Below are 11,885 nucleotides of genomic sequence, written 5' to 3'. Positions count from 1 at the left end.
TCTGCCCTGCTCAGGATCCTCCGTTAAGACCTGCATGAGAATGATGCCAGCACAGAAGAGCAGCCACCTCTTGACTGGGTCTTTCTTCTGACGTGGCAAATATTTTCTCACCTGGGCTGGGTACAGCACCTTCCTGGCTTTCCTGCTTCGCTGTGGTGGAAGGCCTGAAGGTCTCCTGACAGTTCGGACAGCAAACACTGGCCTGGACAGACCTTCTGAGTTGTTTTTCAGCAGGTCTGTGCTGGAGAAAATGTTTTCTCTGGAGTAAGACGTCATGTCCTCAGCCATCTGCCAATCTAGCCCTGAAGGCTGGGAGAACTCTATGGAAATAGCTCTTTGCTCAAAGTCGATTTGAATTTAAAAAGCAGAACTAATATTAAGAAATAATAGTAATAACACCAGAGTTTTTATTCGTTCTCATTAAAGCAAAAAATGCAGAGCCCCAGAGCTGAACTCTTGGAGTGATTTATGCGTCTTTCTGGGAAGCTCTCCTTTGATTTCTCTCCCTGCTCCTACCTGTGCTATAAATACTTACTTTGATGAGTGAAGTGATGATGGGAGGAGCTCAGCTGACTCAGAAATCACTGTGGAATGTCTTTTCCTCAGCATCTGCCCACAGGCACTGGCTGCTAACAGCAGTGTAAGAGCATGCTCCAAATTTCTCCTCCCCAGTTCTGTTCTCTGCTGTCTACCACAAGACTTTGCCTCAAGACATTTCAGTGCTTTTGAGAGTGTTTCCTTCATTAAAATTCATCTATTTGCTATAAAGAACAGAAACAGAACCTGAGGATGGGCATGCTCTTCCCTGCCTTCCCATCCCATCTGCCAGGATCTCTGGCCTTGAGCTGGAGGGATGGAGGTGGGAGACCCCAGTTTCTGTTATGACTCTGTGCAATCTCAGCACTCTGCCCCAGAAGAACGAGCAAGCTCAGCACTTGCTCTTGCAAGCTGCATCTCAGATATGCCCAGAAAAGGAAAAAAGCAACACTCGTGTTCAAATTCTTTATGTCTTATGATGACTAAATAGAGCCTGAAAGGGCTGAGTGCCCACAACCCTGCTGGAGAGGTCTCCAGCTCTCCGGGATCTTTGTCAGGAGATTTAGCTGCAAATTTCATGTATCTTGGTCAGTGTGGGGCACCTCACACCTGCCCTGAGCAGGTGGCAGGAGAGATGCATTTCTGTAGAGGGGCCTTGGGCAATCAGGTCTGGATAGGTAATGCAAAATCAAATCATAAGGGCTGAGTGCCCACAACCCTGCTGGAGAGGTCTCCAGCTCTCCGGGATCTTTGTCAGGAGATTTAGCTGCAAATTTCATGTATCTTGGTCAGTGTGGGGCACCTCACACCTGCCCTGAGCAGGTGGCAGGAGAGATGCATTTCTGTAGAGGGGCCTTGGGCAATCAGGTCTGGATAGGTAATGCAAAATCAAATCATCATAAATATCTTGGTCAGTGTGGGGCACCTCACACCTGCCCTGAGCAGGTGGCAGGAGAGATGCATTTCTGTAGAGGGGCCTTGGGCAATCAGGTCTGGATAGGTAATGCAAAATCAAATCATAGAATCATAAAATCACAGACTGGTTTGGGTTGGAAGGGACCTCAAAGATCATCTGAGTCCAGCCTCCCTGCCATGGACAGGTACACCTTCCACTAGACCAGGTAAAACTTGCTCTCTCCTAAATCTTCTCAGGCAGCCTTTAGCCAACACAAAACAGCACAGGCAAATACTTGAATTTTAAAACTATTCTTTGACAACTCCTCTTACCCTTTGGGCTCCCTAACATTGCTTGCTTTCTGCTGCTTGGAAGACCATAGTGATGTTGGCTTTAAGTCACAAAGCATCAAACCTCTGTGCTTCCAGCACTGTAAATCACCATTGTGTCACCTGCTGTCACAATGGGAAAACTCTCACTTGTCAGGATTATTCCACTGGAAACTAAGTCTCAGGCAAAAAATAAATGCAGCCACTAACACAGTGACTACAATACACAGCGTCCCACTTATAGATGTGTACCACCCTGCACCTCCAAGGTGATGGGCCATTAATTCCACATGCCAACACTGCTGGTGACTTTTGCAATCATCCCTAATCTCCATTGAAACTGAGGCTGCAGCCTGTGGCTCACCTCAAGACTCTCACTGCTGGAAAAACTCCTTCCTCAGGGTAGTCCCTTGTGCTGCCCAGGTGAGTGCCTAAACCTGAGGCACAGCCAGGGCTTAAAGGCAGAACTTCAGTGGTCTTCTGTTGCTTTGTTCAAGGCAAAGTCCAGGGGCTGGGAGACACATTGCTGCTTCCAAAATCACCCACACATTGGCAGCTCATGGGAAGGCAACTCCTAAGAGGTAAAGAATTGGTTGGAGCAGCCTCTTGAGTCCCCATCTCTCGGGGAAGGTGGTTGGAGTGAGGGGAAATGGCTTGTGCCTTAGCTCTGGTGGCCACGGCTGTGCTCTGAGCCTTGTTGCAGCTGCACTCCCTGCTGGGCCTCCAACCACCCACCGCTGGTGCACCTAAATCACCTAAGTGGGTTAAAAGAAGCACATGACAAAAGAAAATAATTCATGTGGATTGCTGCTGCTTTGCCCTGTGGTGTCTGAGCCCTCAGACCCACCCTGGCCCCAGCACCAGAGTGAGTCAGGCTGGGGATTACTCACATCCTCCCACCCCCAGGCCAGGGGTTTCAGGCCAGCTCGACTGGGTTCAGAGAAGAAAGTGCCACAGGCAGTTGCCCCAACCGGACACGTGGATGTGGAATGAATGTTGGATGTTAAAGGACAGAAATCAGAGACTCAGTATTACACTCAGCTATCTCCTTTATTTAATCAGGATCACATCCAAGGAGAAAGACAGATCAATTCATTTTTTTTCCAGCTGTCCCATCATACAAGCTGTGTCACCTCAGTGCAATTAACAGGCACATAGCCTGTCCAGGAGTTGACTCCAGCTCAGGCACCAATGGCATCACCTGGTGTTCCTGTGCCCTGTGCTCTAGGATGGCTCTGCTTGAGCAGGGAGGTTGGACCAGAGGACCCACCGTGGTCCCTTCCAACCGAACTCATTCTGTGGTGTTAATCACGCGGAGGTGTCTCGGTGAAGTCCCACATCTCACACCTCTCACATGCCAAATCCACCTCACCAGCATTGCCCAACACCCAGCTGTGGGGAGGGAGAAGGAGCCCCAGGAAAAGGGGGCTCTACCTGTAGGGACAAATCCTGTTCTGATTTCCAATCCCAATTATCCATTAGCTTATTGTCATGTCAGTATTACACAGGGATGTGTAACTCCCAGGTGAGCTTGTCCAAGCAGGTCACTGGATCCTCCTCAAGTGAGAAGAACTAAGATGAATCAGCACTGTGAGAAGCAGATCTTCTGCCCACCAGGTGTGAGGAGAAGGAAAAAATTCTGTTGAGCCAGATCCAAAGAATTGAATTTCATCCACCCCCTCTAATCCAGACCTCAGTGTGTTTCACTGATCACCAAAACTGAGCCATGGATGCATCAGGAGCAGCATTCAGAGGTGGAGATGCTGGATGTTAGGTGTAAGGATGCAATGTGGAAGGCCTTGGCATGGGTCATGGGAGCAAAAAAACCAGCACAGAGTGGCTTTTGCAGCTGAAGTGACAGAGGCCATAGCACTGAGGGAGCTGAGGACATCAGGTCATGTCAGGCCAAGGTGTTCTGCAACGTTCAGCATTGTTCTGACCTTGAGCCACCCAGGAATTGCAGTGCTGTTTGTGCTGAAACAGTCTGCAGGGAAGGGCAGAAAGACTCATTACATCATCCAGAATGATTGGAGCAAACTCAAGGCACACAACCCCTTCTTCAGGTTGGGGAGAGAAGCAACAGCCTTGAAGGCAAGGACCAGTTTATCCTGGAAAGAAAATCTCAGAACTGACTTTCCAAGGTCCCTGTGGCACACAGAGAGATGGCAAGACCTCGCTGAAGGCAAAGCAAGCCCAAGAAACCTTGGTCCCACAGGGGGAATGTATGAAGTCATCTCAGGAAGAACTGGGAAGTTTGCTGTGATATACCAGAAACAGCCCATGATAGAAATGCCAAGTTGTGCAGCTAAGAGGAGTGCACACTCCTTTGGTTGCAGCCTTGAAAAACATGGAATCATAGTATGTTAAGGGGTTGGAATGGAGCTTAGAGATCATCCAGCCCCAACCCCCTCAGGGTTGAGGCAGCCACAGCCTCCCTGGGCAACCTGTGCCAGTGTCTCACCATCCTCACAGGGAAAACTTCTTCCTAATATCTCATCTAAATTTGCCCTCTTTCAGTTTAGGAAATGGATGGAAAGGGCTGGGTGGGAATGTGGCACCAGATTCTCTGATTTCAGACAGTCATATCTGCAACTCCTTTAGTACCTCCACACATCTCAGGTTGGGTGGCTCAGAGAGTTTAAAGATATTTAAAGATATTCTGGGAATATCTTTCTCCAATATTTTGAATTACTTTTCTTTCGCTTGGAAGAACAGGCAAGATGCCACATGGGGCTGGTGTGAGTGAGAGGGTTTGGATTGTGCAGCACGTTATAGAAGCAGGAGGAGGCAAAGGTACAAGTGAACACAAAGGGTTTGGCTGCAATTATTGCTTTACTTTCACATATCACTTACTGGCCACAAAAATGTACATTCGCCTCACAGGGGTCAGGTGCCAGGATCTTTTGAAGGATGAGCTCCTCAGGACCATCCCTCTGGGGAAGCTGGAGCTGATGCCACAAGCTAACAGAAACCATGGGGATCTGGTGAGGTGCTCCAGGCTGGAGAGGTTGGGAGCTGGGAAGAGCACGGTGCTCCCTCCAGGCACAATCCCAGGGTAAAGGCCCAACAGGGACGAGGCACCATGAGCAGTGAGAGCCAAGTGAAGGCGCAAATGCACCCACAAAGATGCCCTTTGATGTGAATCACAGTGTTAATCTGCTGCTCAGGGCAGCAGGGCCATCCCCAGCTGCCATCACAAAGCAATCTGGGCTGGCCCACAGCTGCTGCTGGTATGAGTATGTCCTGCAGGAATTCCTGCAGGAGCTCCCTCTGCTCTGGATGGAAAGTGCTGGTGGGGATGGCTGGGTCACACAGCAGGGTAGCCTGGCTGGGATGCAGCAGTGTGCTCTCACATCCCAGCACAGAGCTGCAATGGGCTGCAAGGGCACCACATGGATCAGGGGTCCAACCCAACCCAGGGAGCCTATAGCATGAGCTGTGGCTCCAGGAAGGTTTTCCAGGACTTTTCCCAGGCCTGAGTTCCCAGGCAGGCTTTTTTTCAGGAGGCAGGGATGGGGAAATCCCAGGCACACTTAGTCAGACTTCCTCAAGATACCAAAATTAGGGCAGCTGCATCCCAGCCTGAGGGATCAGTTGGTAAGACAGGAAGTTCAGTGTCAGGAAACTCAAATTAGCATCCACAGAAGGAACCACGAGTGGCTCTGTGTTGTGAACTCCACAGCTGGAGGAGGAGCAGGAGCCAATGCCAAGTCCCACATTGCAGAGCTCTGCTCCTGCCCTGTGACACAGGGAGCCACTGATCACCTCCACATCTGTCACTGGAGAATATCCAATCGTGCTGGCAAAGGCTGTCCCTTCTGCAGGTGCTTCCTGGGGATGGCTACAAGTCCTTTGAGGTTGCTCTATAGACTCTAAAATACCTAATATATATGAATAAAGTGAATTGATAAGGGGATAGTGTCAAGGAGAAGTAAATGAGCTTCCAGAGTAGTTTATTGTATGATTAAGTCTTCTGCATACTCTAGTTTCAGTGCTGGCTGATTCCCTTGTCCTTCTAACCCATCCCACCTGGGAAATCAATCCATGTGGGCAGTGACTTTCCTCAGGCTGACAGTTTTCAGACGTAACTGCCTGAAACTTTGCAGCTAGATCCAGGTATTTTAGGAACTGAAGCAAATGCCTGATAGAGAAGTGATGTTAAATTGGTGTAATCTGTGAAGACTAAGGACTGCAAGTGAGACCAGCTGTGTGCTGGGCAGAAGAGACTTCCAGCTGAACCCTTGCCAGGCAGGAGGGGTGACAGAGGACAGGCAAAGTGGGACCTCATGGGACACTGAGCCAGAATGCTGTGTCCTTGGCTAAACCTCCTCTGCCCCCAGGTTCAGTGCCAGCAATTCTGCAGTGGCTCTAATCAATCCATTTTGCTGTTTCACACCTGCAGCCACGACAATTTTCCAAACGTTTTACATAAATCTGACCCTCTGGAGCCAACTCCACATCCTGCCCAAGGAAGCCTGGAAGAACCAAGCACCACTGTCTCCTTCCTGCCAGTCTTTTGCATATTTGAAACCTCTTATCTTGCTTCACCTGAAACTTCTCCCCGGGCTCCATCGCTCCCCTCCCGCAGGATGCTGGCGAGGAGCTCTGCAAGGTCTCCCTGCCCAGGAGTGCCCAAATATGGCCACACTGCTCCAGTGAGGCACCACACGTGGCCCTGCATTACTTCATCCCTTGCATATGCAACACACCTATTTATACATTTTAATGGCACTTTTGCCTTTCTCAACCCCCTGGGGGTATTATTCCTCAGTGTGAGCACTCTGATCCCCCAGGCTTGTTTTCCTTCACCCTCCCCAGCCTGGAACGTGCATGTGCTCACTCCCACCCTCAACTGCAGAACCTTCTTTCAGACCTTTCCTCCAGTTTATGCTTTTCATCCCAAGTCTGTCTCCTGCAATGCTCGTGTGCCCCTCAGCTCCCCTTCCCCTCCAGACTCTATGGGCAAACTCCCATCTCTGTCCTCTCCACCATTTAGGGAATATTTCATTTCCTCAGTTCTGGAAAACTTCAGTTCATCCCAGTAAATATTGACAGCTATTCTCCAAATATCCTGTCAGAGGAGGAAAATGGATTCTATGGTCACAACTTACCTTGAAAAATGTCAGATGTTATTTCTCCCATCTCTTCTAGATGCTCCCAGGTAATGCATTCACTCCTGTAGTTGCCTGTGCTGCCTCCTGCTCCCCAAGCAGAGGGGGTGCTTGTCCTCCCTCCACCTTTCACAGCCTCACCCCATCACTGTATGGTCCCAAAAGCCACTGCAGACATTCCCTCTGCCCCCTCAGAGGAATTGCACCATCCACAGCTATTGGGAAACCCTAACTCACCTGTGCTGTCCTTTATTCTCCTCTACTGCAGCCCATGATCTTCCCCTGCCATCACTGGGGTCAAAATTTGTTTTCCTAGTGGTAGCTCATCTGTTTAGTGATGACCACAGGAGTTGGAAAGAAAGCAACAAAGCACATACCCTTGTAGGGATTGGCAGCAGCTTTTCCTTGCCCCGTGTGTAAGGGCAAATCCTTGGTATATGTGGAGGCAAGACAGCACAGCATGTTGCTGATCTCCCTGAGCAGAGGTATGAGGGGCCCCGTGCTGCTGTGCTCAAGGGTGCTGAGCTGCTCACAGTGAGCCCAGAACCATCCAGCATGCAGCTCCTGGGAGGTATGAAACCACGGGGTGGTGCATCAGCAAGACTCTGCCAGTTTGCTCAGGGAAGGGCTGGGACCCCTGGTTCAGGGCAGGTGAGTCTTAGAGGGATGGAAACAAGCTCTGCAGGTGCTCAGCTGCACTCAGTCACCCTCCCCTGTCACACAGGGAGACACCCAGGGACCTCTGGCACAACCAAGTCAACACCTTGTGGGTCGGTATTTAGAAACAAGAGACCTAGTTCTGAAACAGAACTAACATCTGTCCCTCCCCTAGCTGGAAGAGGAGGGGAAACCTGTTTCCTGAGCTCTTTCTTATCCAGGCTAAAAGCATCTTAGCTGTCCCGGGAGTAAAGTCTCTCTAATATGGAAAGCAGCTCACACATGTTGGTTTTGGAGGACAGTTGCATTTAGGAGGTGGCTTAGATGGAGGAGCTGTGCAGCACCAGCTTTTGGCACTGCTGTACTGTGTGGGATTGGGATGGGGTTTACCAGGAGCACAGCTCAAGGAGCTGCACACACACTGCATCGAGGTGATCTGCAAAGCACACACAGAAAACCTATAGCCATTGCTCCCAGTCTGAGTCACCAGGAAGCACAGGTATGGCAGTGCCAGGGGAGTTTGGGAGGAAAACCACATTTCAGTCAACTAAAGGACATGTACTTTGAATTACTTTATTCAGGACAGTCTGGAATTATTCCTGACAATAGCTCTGGAAGCAGGAGTTTGTGATGGAAGTCTCTGGAGACCAGAAAGAGGCAAATCAAAGCCCCGAGTGCAAACCCCCAACAGGGTTACCTATGTGGTCATTCACAGCAAATTGTAGAAATCTTGCACAAAACCAAAACCTGAAAAAGCAATGTAATAAATACCTGCTCAAAACACATCTGTGTGCTCTTGCTGAGGTGCTCCCAGGCCACATATTCTCCCCTGGGTCTCCGTGGCAAAGACACTCTTCTTGGCCTTGAGGACTGGGCACAAGCCCAGGATTCCCACTGCATCAACCCAGGCAGCCCAAACCATCTTTTCCAGTGTGTGTTGCTTAATCTATGTCAGTTGCTAATTTGGGCTTTCTAGAAAACAAGCGTGGTGACGTGCACCCAGAAGCAAAAAGCAGAAGAGCTCTCGGGACAAGTTGTCACCACCAGACCTGAAACAATCCAGCAGTTATTTCTGCACCAGCTGGAGCAGCTGAGCAGTCTTCAAGGCGAGCCCAAACAGAGCTGCAGGACTGAAATCTCACTGCAGGTGCCAAAGGTGAGCTCAGGTATGAGCTCAGAAGAGCAACAGCCCAGGAACAGGTCCAAAAAGTGTTCTCTGGAGGATGAGGTCACGTAGGAGCTGGGGAAAGCAGAGCTCTGGCTGACTGTGCTTTTGGGGGAGCAGGAGCCACAAGCTGTGTCCTTTCTCCCAGCCCTGCATCTGCTCTGCACACACCAGTCAGGACCAAGAACAGCAAAGAGCTGGTGACTGTGAGCCTGGAGGGAGTGAGACGTGAGGCAACATGTTCTGCAGGGGCAGTGACCCAGCAATTATTTCATCCTCCTGTTTATATCCTGCAGCTTCTGATACCATCTCACAACTCATTAAGGACAAGTATCCCTAATGAGAAGGTGAGGAACACCAATGAGGTGGCTTGGGCTTTCTTGCCCATTCACAGAACATCAGGAACAAGCAAAGCACCTGGAGGAGAACAGAGACCATGTTGTCCAGGCTGCCTTCCCTCTGCCTCGACCAGGCAGTCAGTGCAGGGCTGAGAAAGGACACCTTGACCACAGCCTGCTGTAACTTACTCCTCCATAGGCCCAGAATTTTGCAAATCCTGAGAGCATGGCTTGGTCCCTGCAGTAAATCCCTACAGGAGGTTGACTTTGGCCACAACCTGCTTGCAGCCCATCCTGGAGTACTGCTTGTCCCCTGTAGTGTAGTAACTGAGCTGACTGGCTAAATTTTCAATGTGCTTCTGATCAGGATACAGCCCTTCCCTCCTCATCTGTTCCAGGAAGCAGTTTATGACGTGAGTTTTCTCCAAAAGAACAAATGGGATGATGTCTGCAGACTTCCAGAGAGGGTGGGTGTCGATCAGGACCGGCTGGACCACACTCAGCAGCTCTTCAGCTCCTCGTGGCTGCTGCAGAAGCTCAGTGGATGCATTCTGGATAACAAACTTTGTTATCTCACCACCTCCTATGTTGCTTATTAGAATGTAGATTGCATTGAGGAACTCATTGGTTTGATTGGGCTCAAAGAACCGGCTGAGAGTATCCAGCAGGACTGGAGACATGAGTTCAACCTCATCCACAATAAACAATGGTGTCTTCTCCTCTATTTCTGCTCTTGTAACCATGTCAGAGATCTTCTTAGACAGATCTAGCTCACAAGTAAGAGGAGCCACCCCGTTGGGGCAGTGATGCATGACGAAGTACTGAAGCACAAAGTCATTGTCCATGACGGAACGGAAATGTTTGGCCAGCAGCCAGCCAACATGACTCTTCCCAACTCCTGTTGGGCCATTTAAAGAGATCACTAGAGGCTTGTTGTGGATGTGGGTGGCCAGATAATCTTTCAGTAATTCCATAATGCCTTCCACAGCAACCTTCTGCCCAAATACTTCCCGATGCATTGTTTTCTCCAAAGCATCTAGGTCATACTTTTGGAGGTTATCATCCAGGTTCTCTATCGCATTGAGAATCTGGAAGAAGATAATGCCAATGAGTAAGAGGAGGAAGCGTTTTGCCTTGCTCTTCTCCTCTGTTGGAAGGTATCTTTTTGTTTTGTCTGGATACAGGACCATCCTAGATTTCCTTCGCTTCGTTTTCCGCCTGCTCTTCTTCATGGCGTATTGCTCGACAGACGTGTCGAAGGTGAAGTACTGGGAGCTTTCAAAGTTAGCCTGGTTAATTAAGCTCATGGAAGGGCCATACAGGCCAATTCGTTTCAGGGAGAGCTGCCTTTGGAGCAGCCTCGTGTGGACAAGCTCTGTAGACTTCTCCCGAGGGAGCTCTAAGTGCAAACGGCTCTTCTTCTGCCCCCAGTAGCGCCGGCGCAGGCGGATGATTGCCCGTAAGGACGAAGAAATAGAGGTTATTTTCTTGGAATCAGCAGGGGTTTCCATATCAGGATCAAGTACTTCTTCCCCATCACTTTCAGAGCAAGATGCCTCCTCTTTTGCATCACTTGCAGCACAGGGTATTTCCCCATCGCTACCAGTGCCGGATGTCTCTTCTTCCACATCACTGTCAGCACCAGGCAGCTCTCCTGCCCCATGGCCCTCAGTTCCAGGCAGCTCTCCTTTCACATCTTTATCAGGGTCAGGAATCTCTCCTGCCCCATGGCTCACAGGGCCAGGTATCTCTCCTGCCCCATGGCTCTGCAGGTCAGGCAGCTCTCCATCAACACTGCCCTCAGCACAAGGTGCCTCTTCTTTTGTGCTGGTCTCAGCTCTGGGCATCTCTCCTTCTGCATCCCTCTGGGCACAGGACACATCTCCTTCAGTACTGCTGTCCACACAGGGTATCTCCTGTCCCAGATCAACCACTGCAGAAGACACTTCTCCATCCACCTCAGTGGAGGGCAGCTCTCCATCCATCTTGTCTGCTTCTTACAGCCCATTCACATCATCTTCTTTCTAAAAAGAACAGTGTAAAATCAATCTTTGCAAGATCAGGAAGTGACCAATAACAGTGAGATTGGAGATCTCCCACTTTGGAACAGCCAGAATGATTCCCTGTAGCCATCAGCAATGGCAGAGGGGCAGGGAGAGACTTCCAGACCTAAGCTAACTTTCTGGAAGACAGTCTAGAGGTGCAAAACTACAGATGATATCCAGAGCGTAAATAAGTGCAGATCAATGCATATCACAAAACCAATCCTGCCCTCAGATGCAGAAGGAAAAGTCAGAGCTGGCTGGGGCCAAAGCTGAAAACTCTGCCATGAGCAAGAGGCAGAATAGCAGGGCAGACTGACCCATGCTCTAACCAGAGCTGCCCAGTCCTATTCCCTTACACTTGCTGCATTTAAGGAAGACACAAACCCACATCTCTGTGCCTGCACACACCCCTGCAGGGAACAGTCACTGGTCCAGGCACGGAGGCTGCTCAGGGTGTGGGAGTAGCTTGGTGTGGAAAGGCTCTTGCCGTGCTGGCTGTGGTGGCACAGCATCTCCTGCGGCACAGGGTTTTGCCTGTCTGTGCCAATGGCTATGCCAGGCAGTGCCAGTCCTGCTGGCAGGGAGGCAAGAGCACTCAGCCTGCAGCTCCTCAAGTTGCCCCCGGAGGGAGAGGGGCTCAGACAGGCTGCAGTGAACCTGCTGTGACTAAGCCAGCCAGCAGCACATGGCTGCAGGGCTACCCCACGACAGCTCCTACCCCTACCGTCCTTCCCTGCCCCATCTGCCCACACACTCATGCCCCTGGACGTGTGACAGCCACTGTGTCCCTCCTGCATGAGACCCTGGA

The 11,885-nt window shown here is 50.3% G+C and overlaps 1 protein-coding gene across 1 annotated transcript; it reads right to left on the bottom strand.

Moving 5' to 3' along the window:
* Nucleotides 1-9,283: 9,283 nt before the first annotated feature.
* TOR4A (torsin family 4, member A) lies at nucleotides 9,284-11,017 on the bottom strand. Its single transcript, XM_009083428.1, has one exon. The coding sequence runs from the start codon at nucleotides 11,015-11,017 to the stop codon at nucleotides 9,284-9,286; it is 1,734 nt and encodes a 577-aa protein (XP_009081676.1).
* Nucleotides 11,018-11,885: the final 868 nt, after the last annotated feature.

Source organism: Acanthisitta chloris, unplaced genomic scaffold, assembly GCF_000695815.1.
Source record: "Acanthisitta chloris isolate BGI_N310 unplaced genomic scaffold, ASM69581v1 scaffold7691, whole genome shotgun sequence".
In the NCBI taxonomy this organism is placed as follows: Eukaryota; Metazoa; Chordata; class Aves; order Passeriformes; family Acanthisittidae; genus Acanthisitta; species Acanthisitta chloris.
This window is presented reverse-complemented; position numbering and strand designations above follow the sequence as displayed.

Bases quoted from the DNA above. Each gene is read 5' to 3' on its own strand.
- TOR4A (XM_009083428.1), bottom strand. From the start codon at position 11,017: ATGGATGGAGAGCTGCCCTCCACTGAGGTGGATGGAGAAGTGTCTTCT.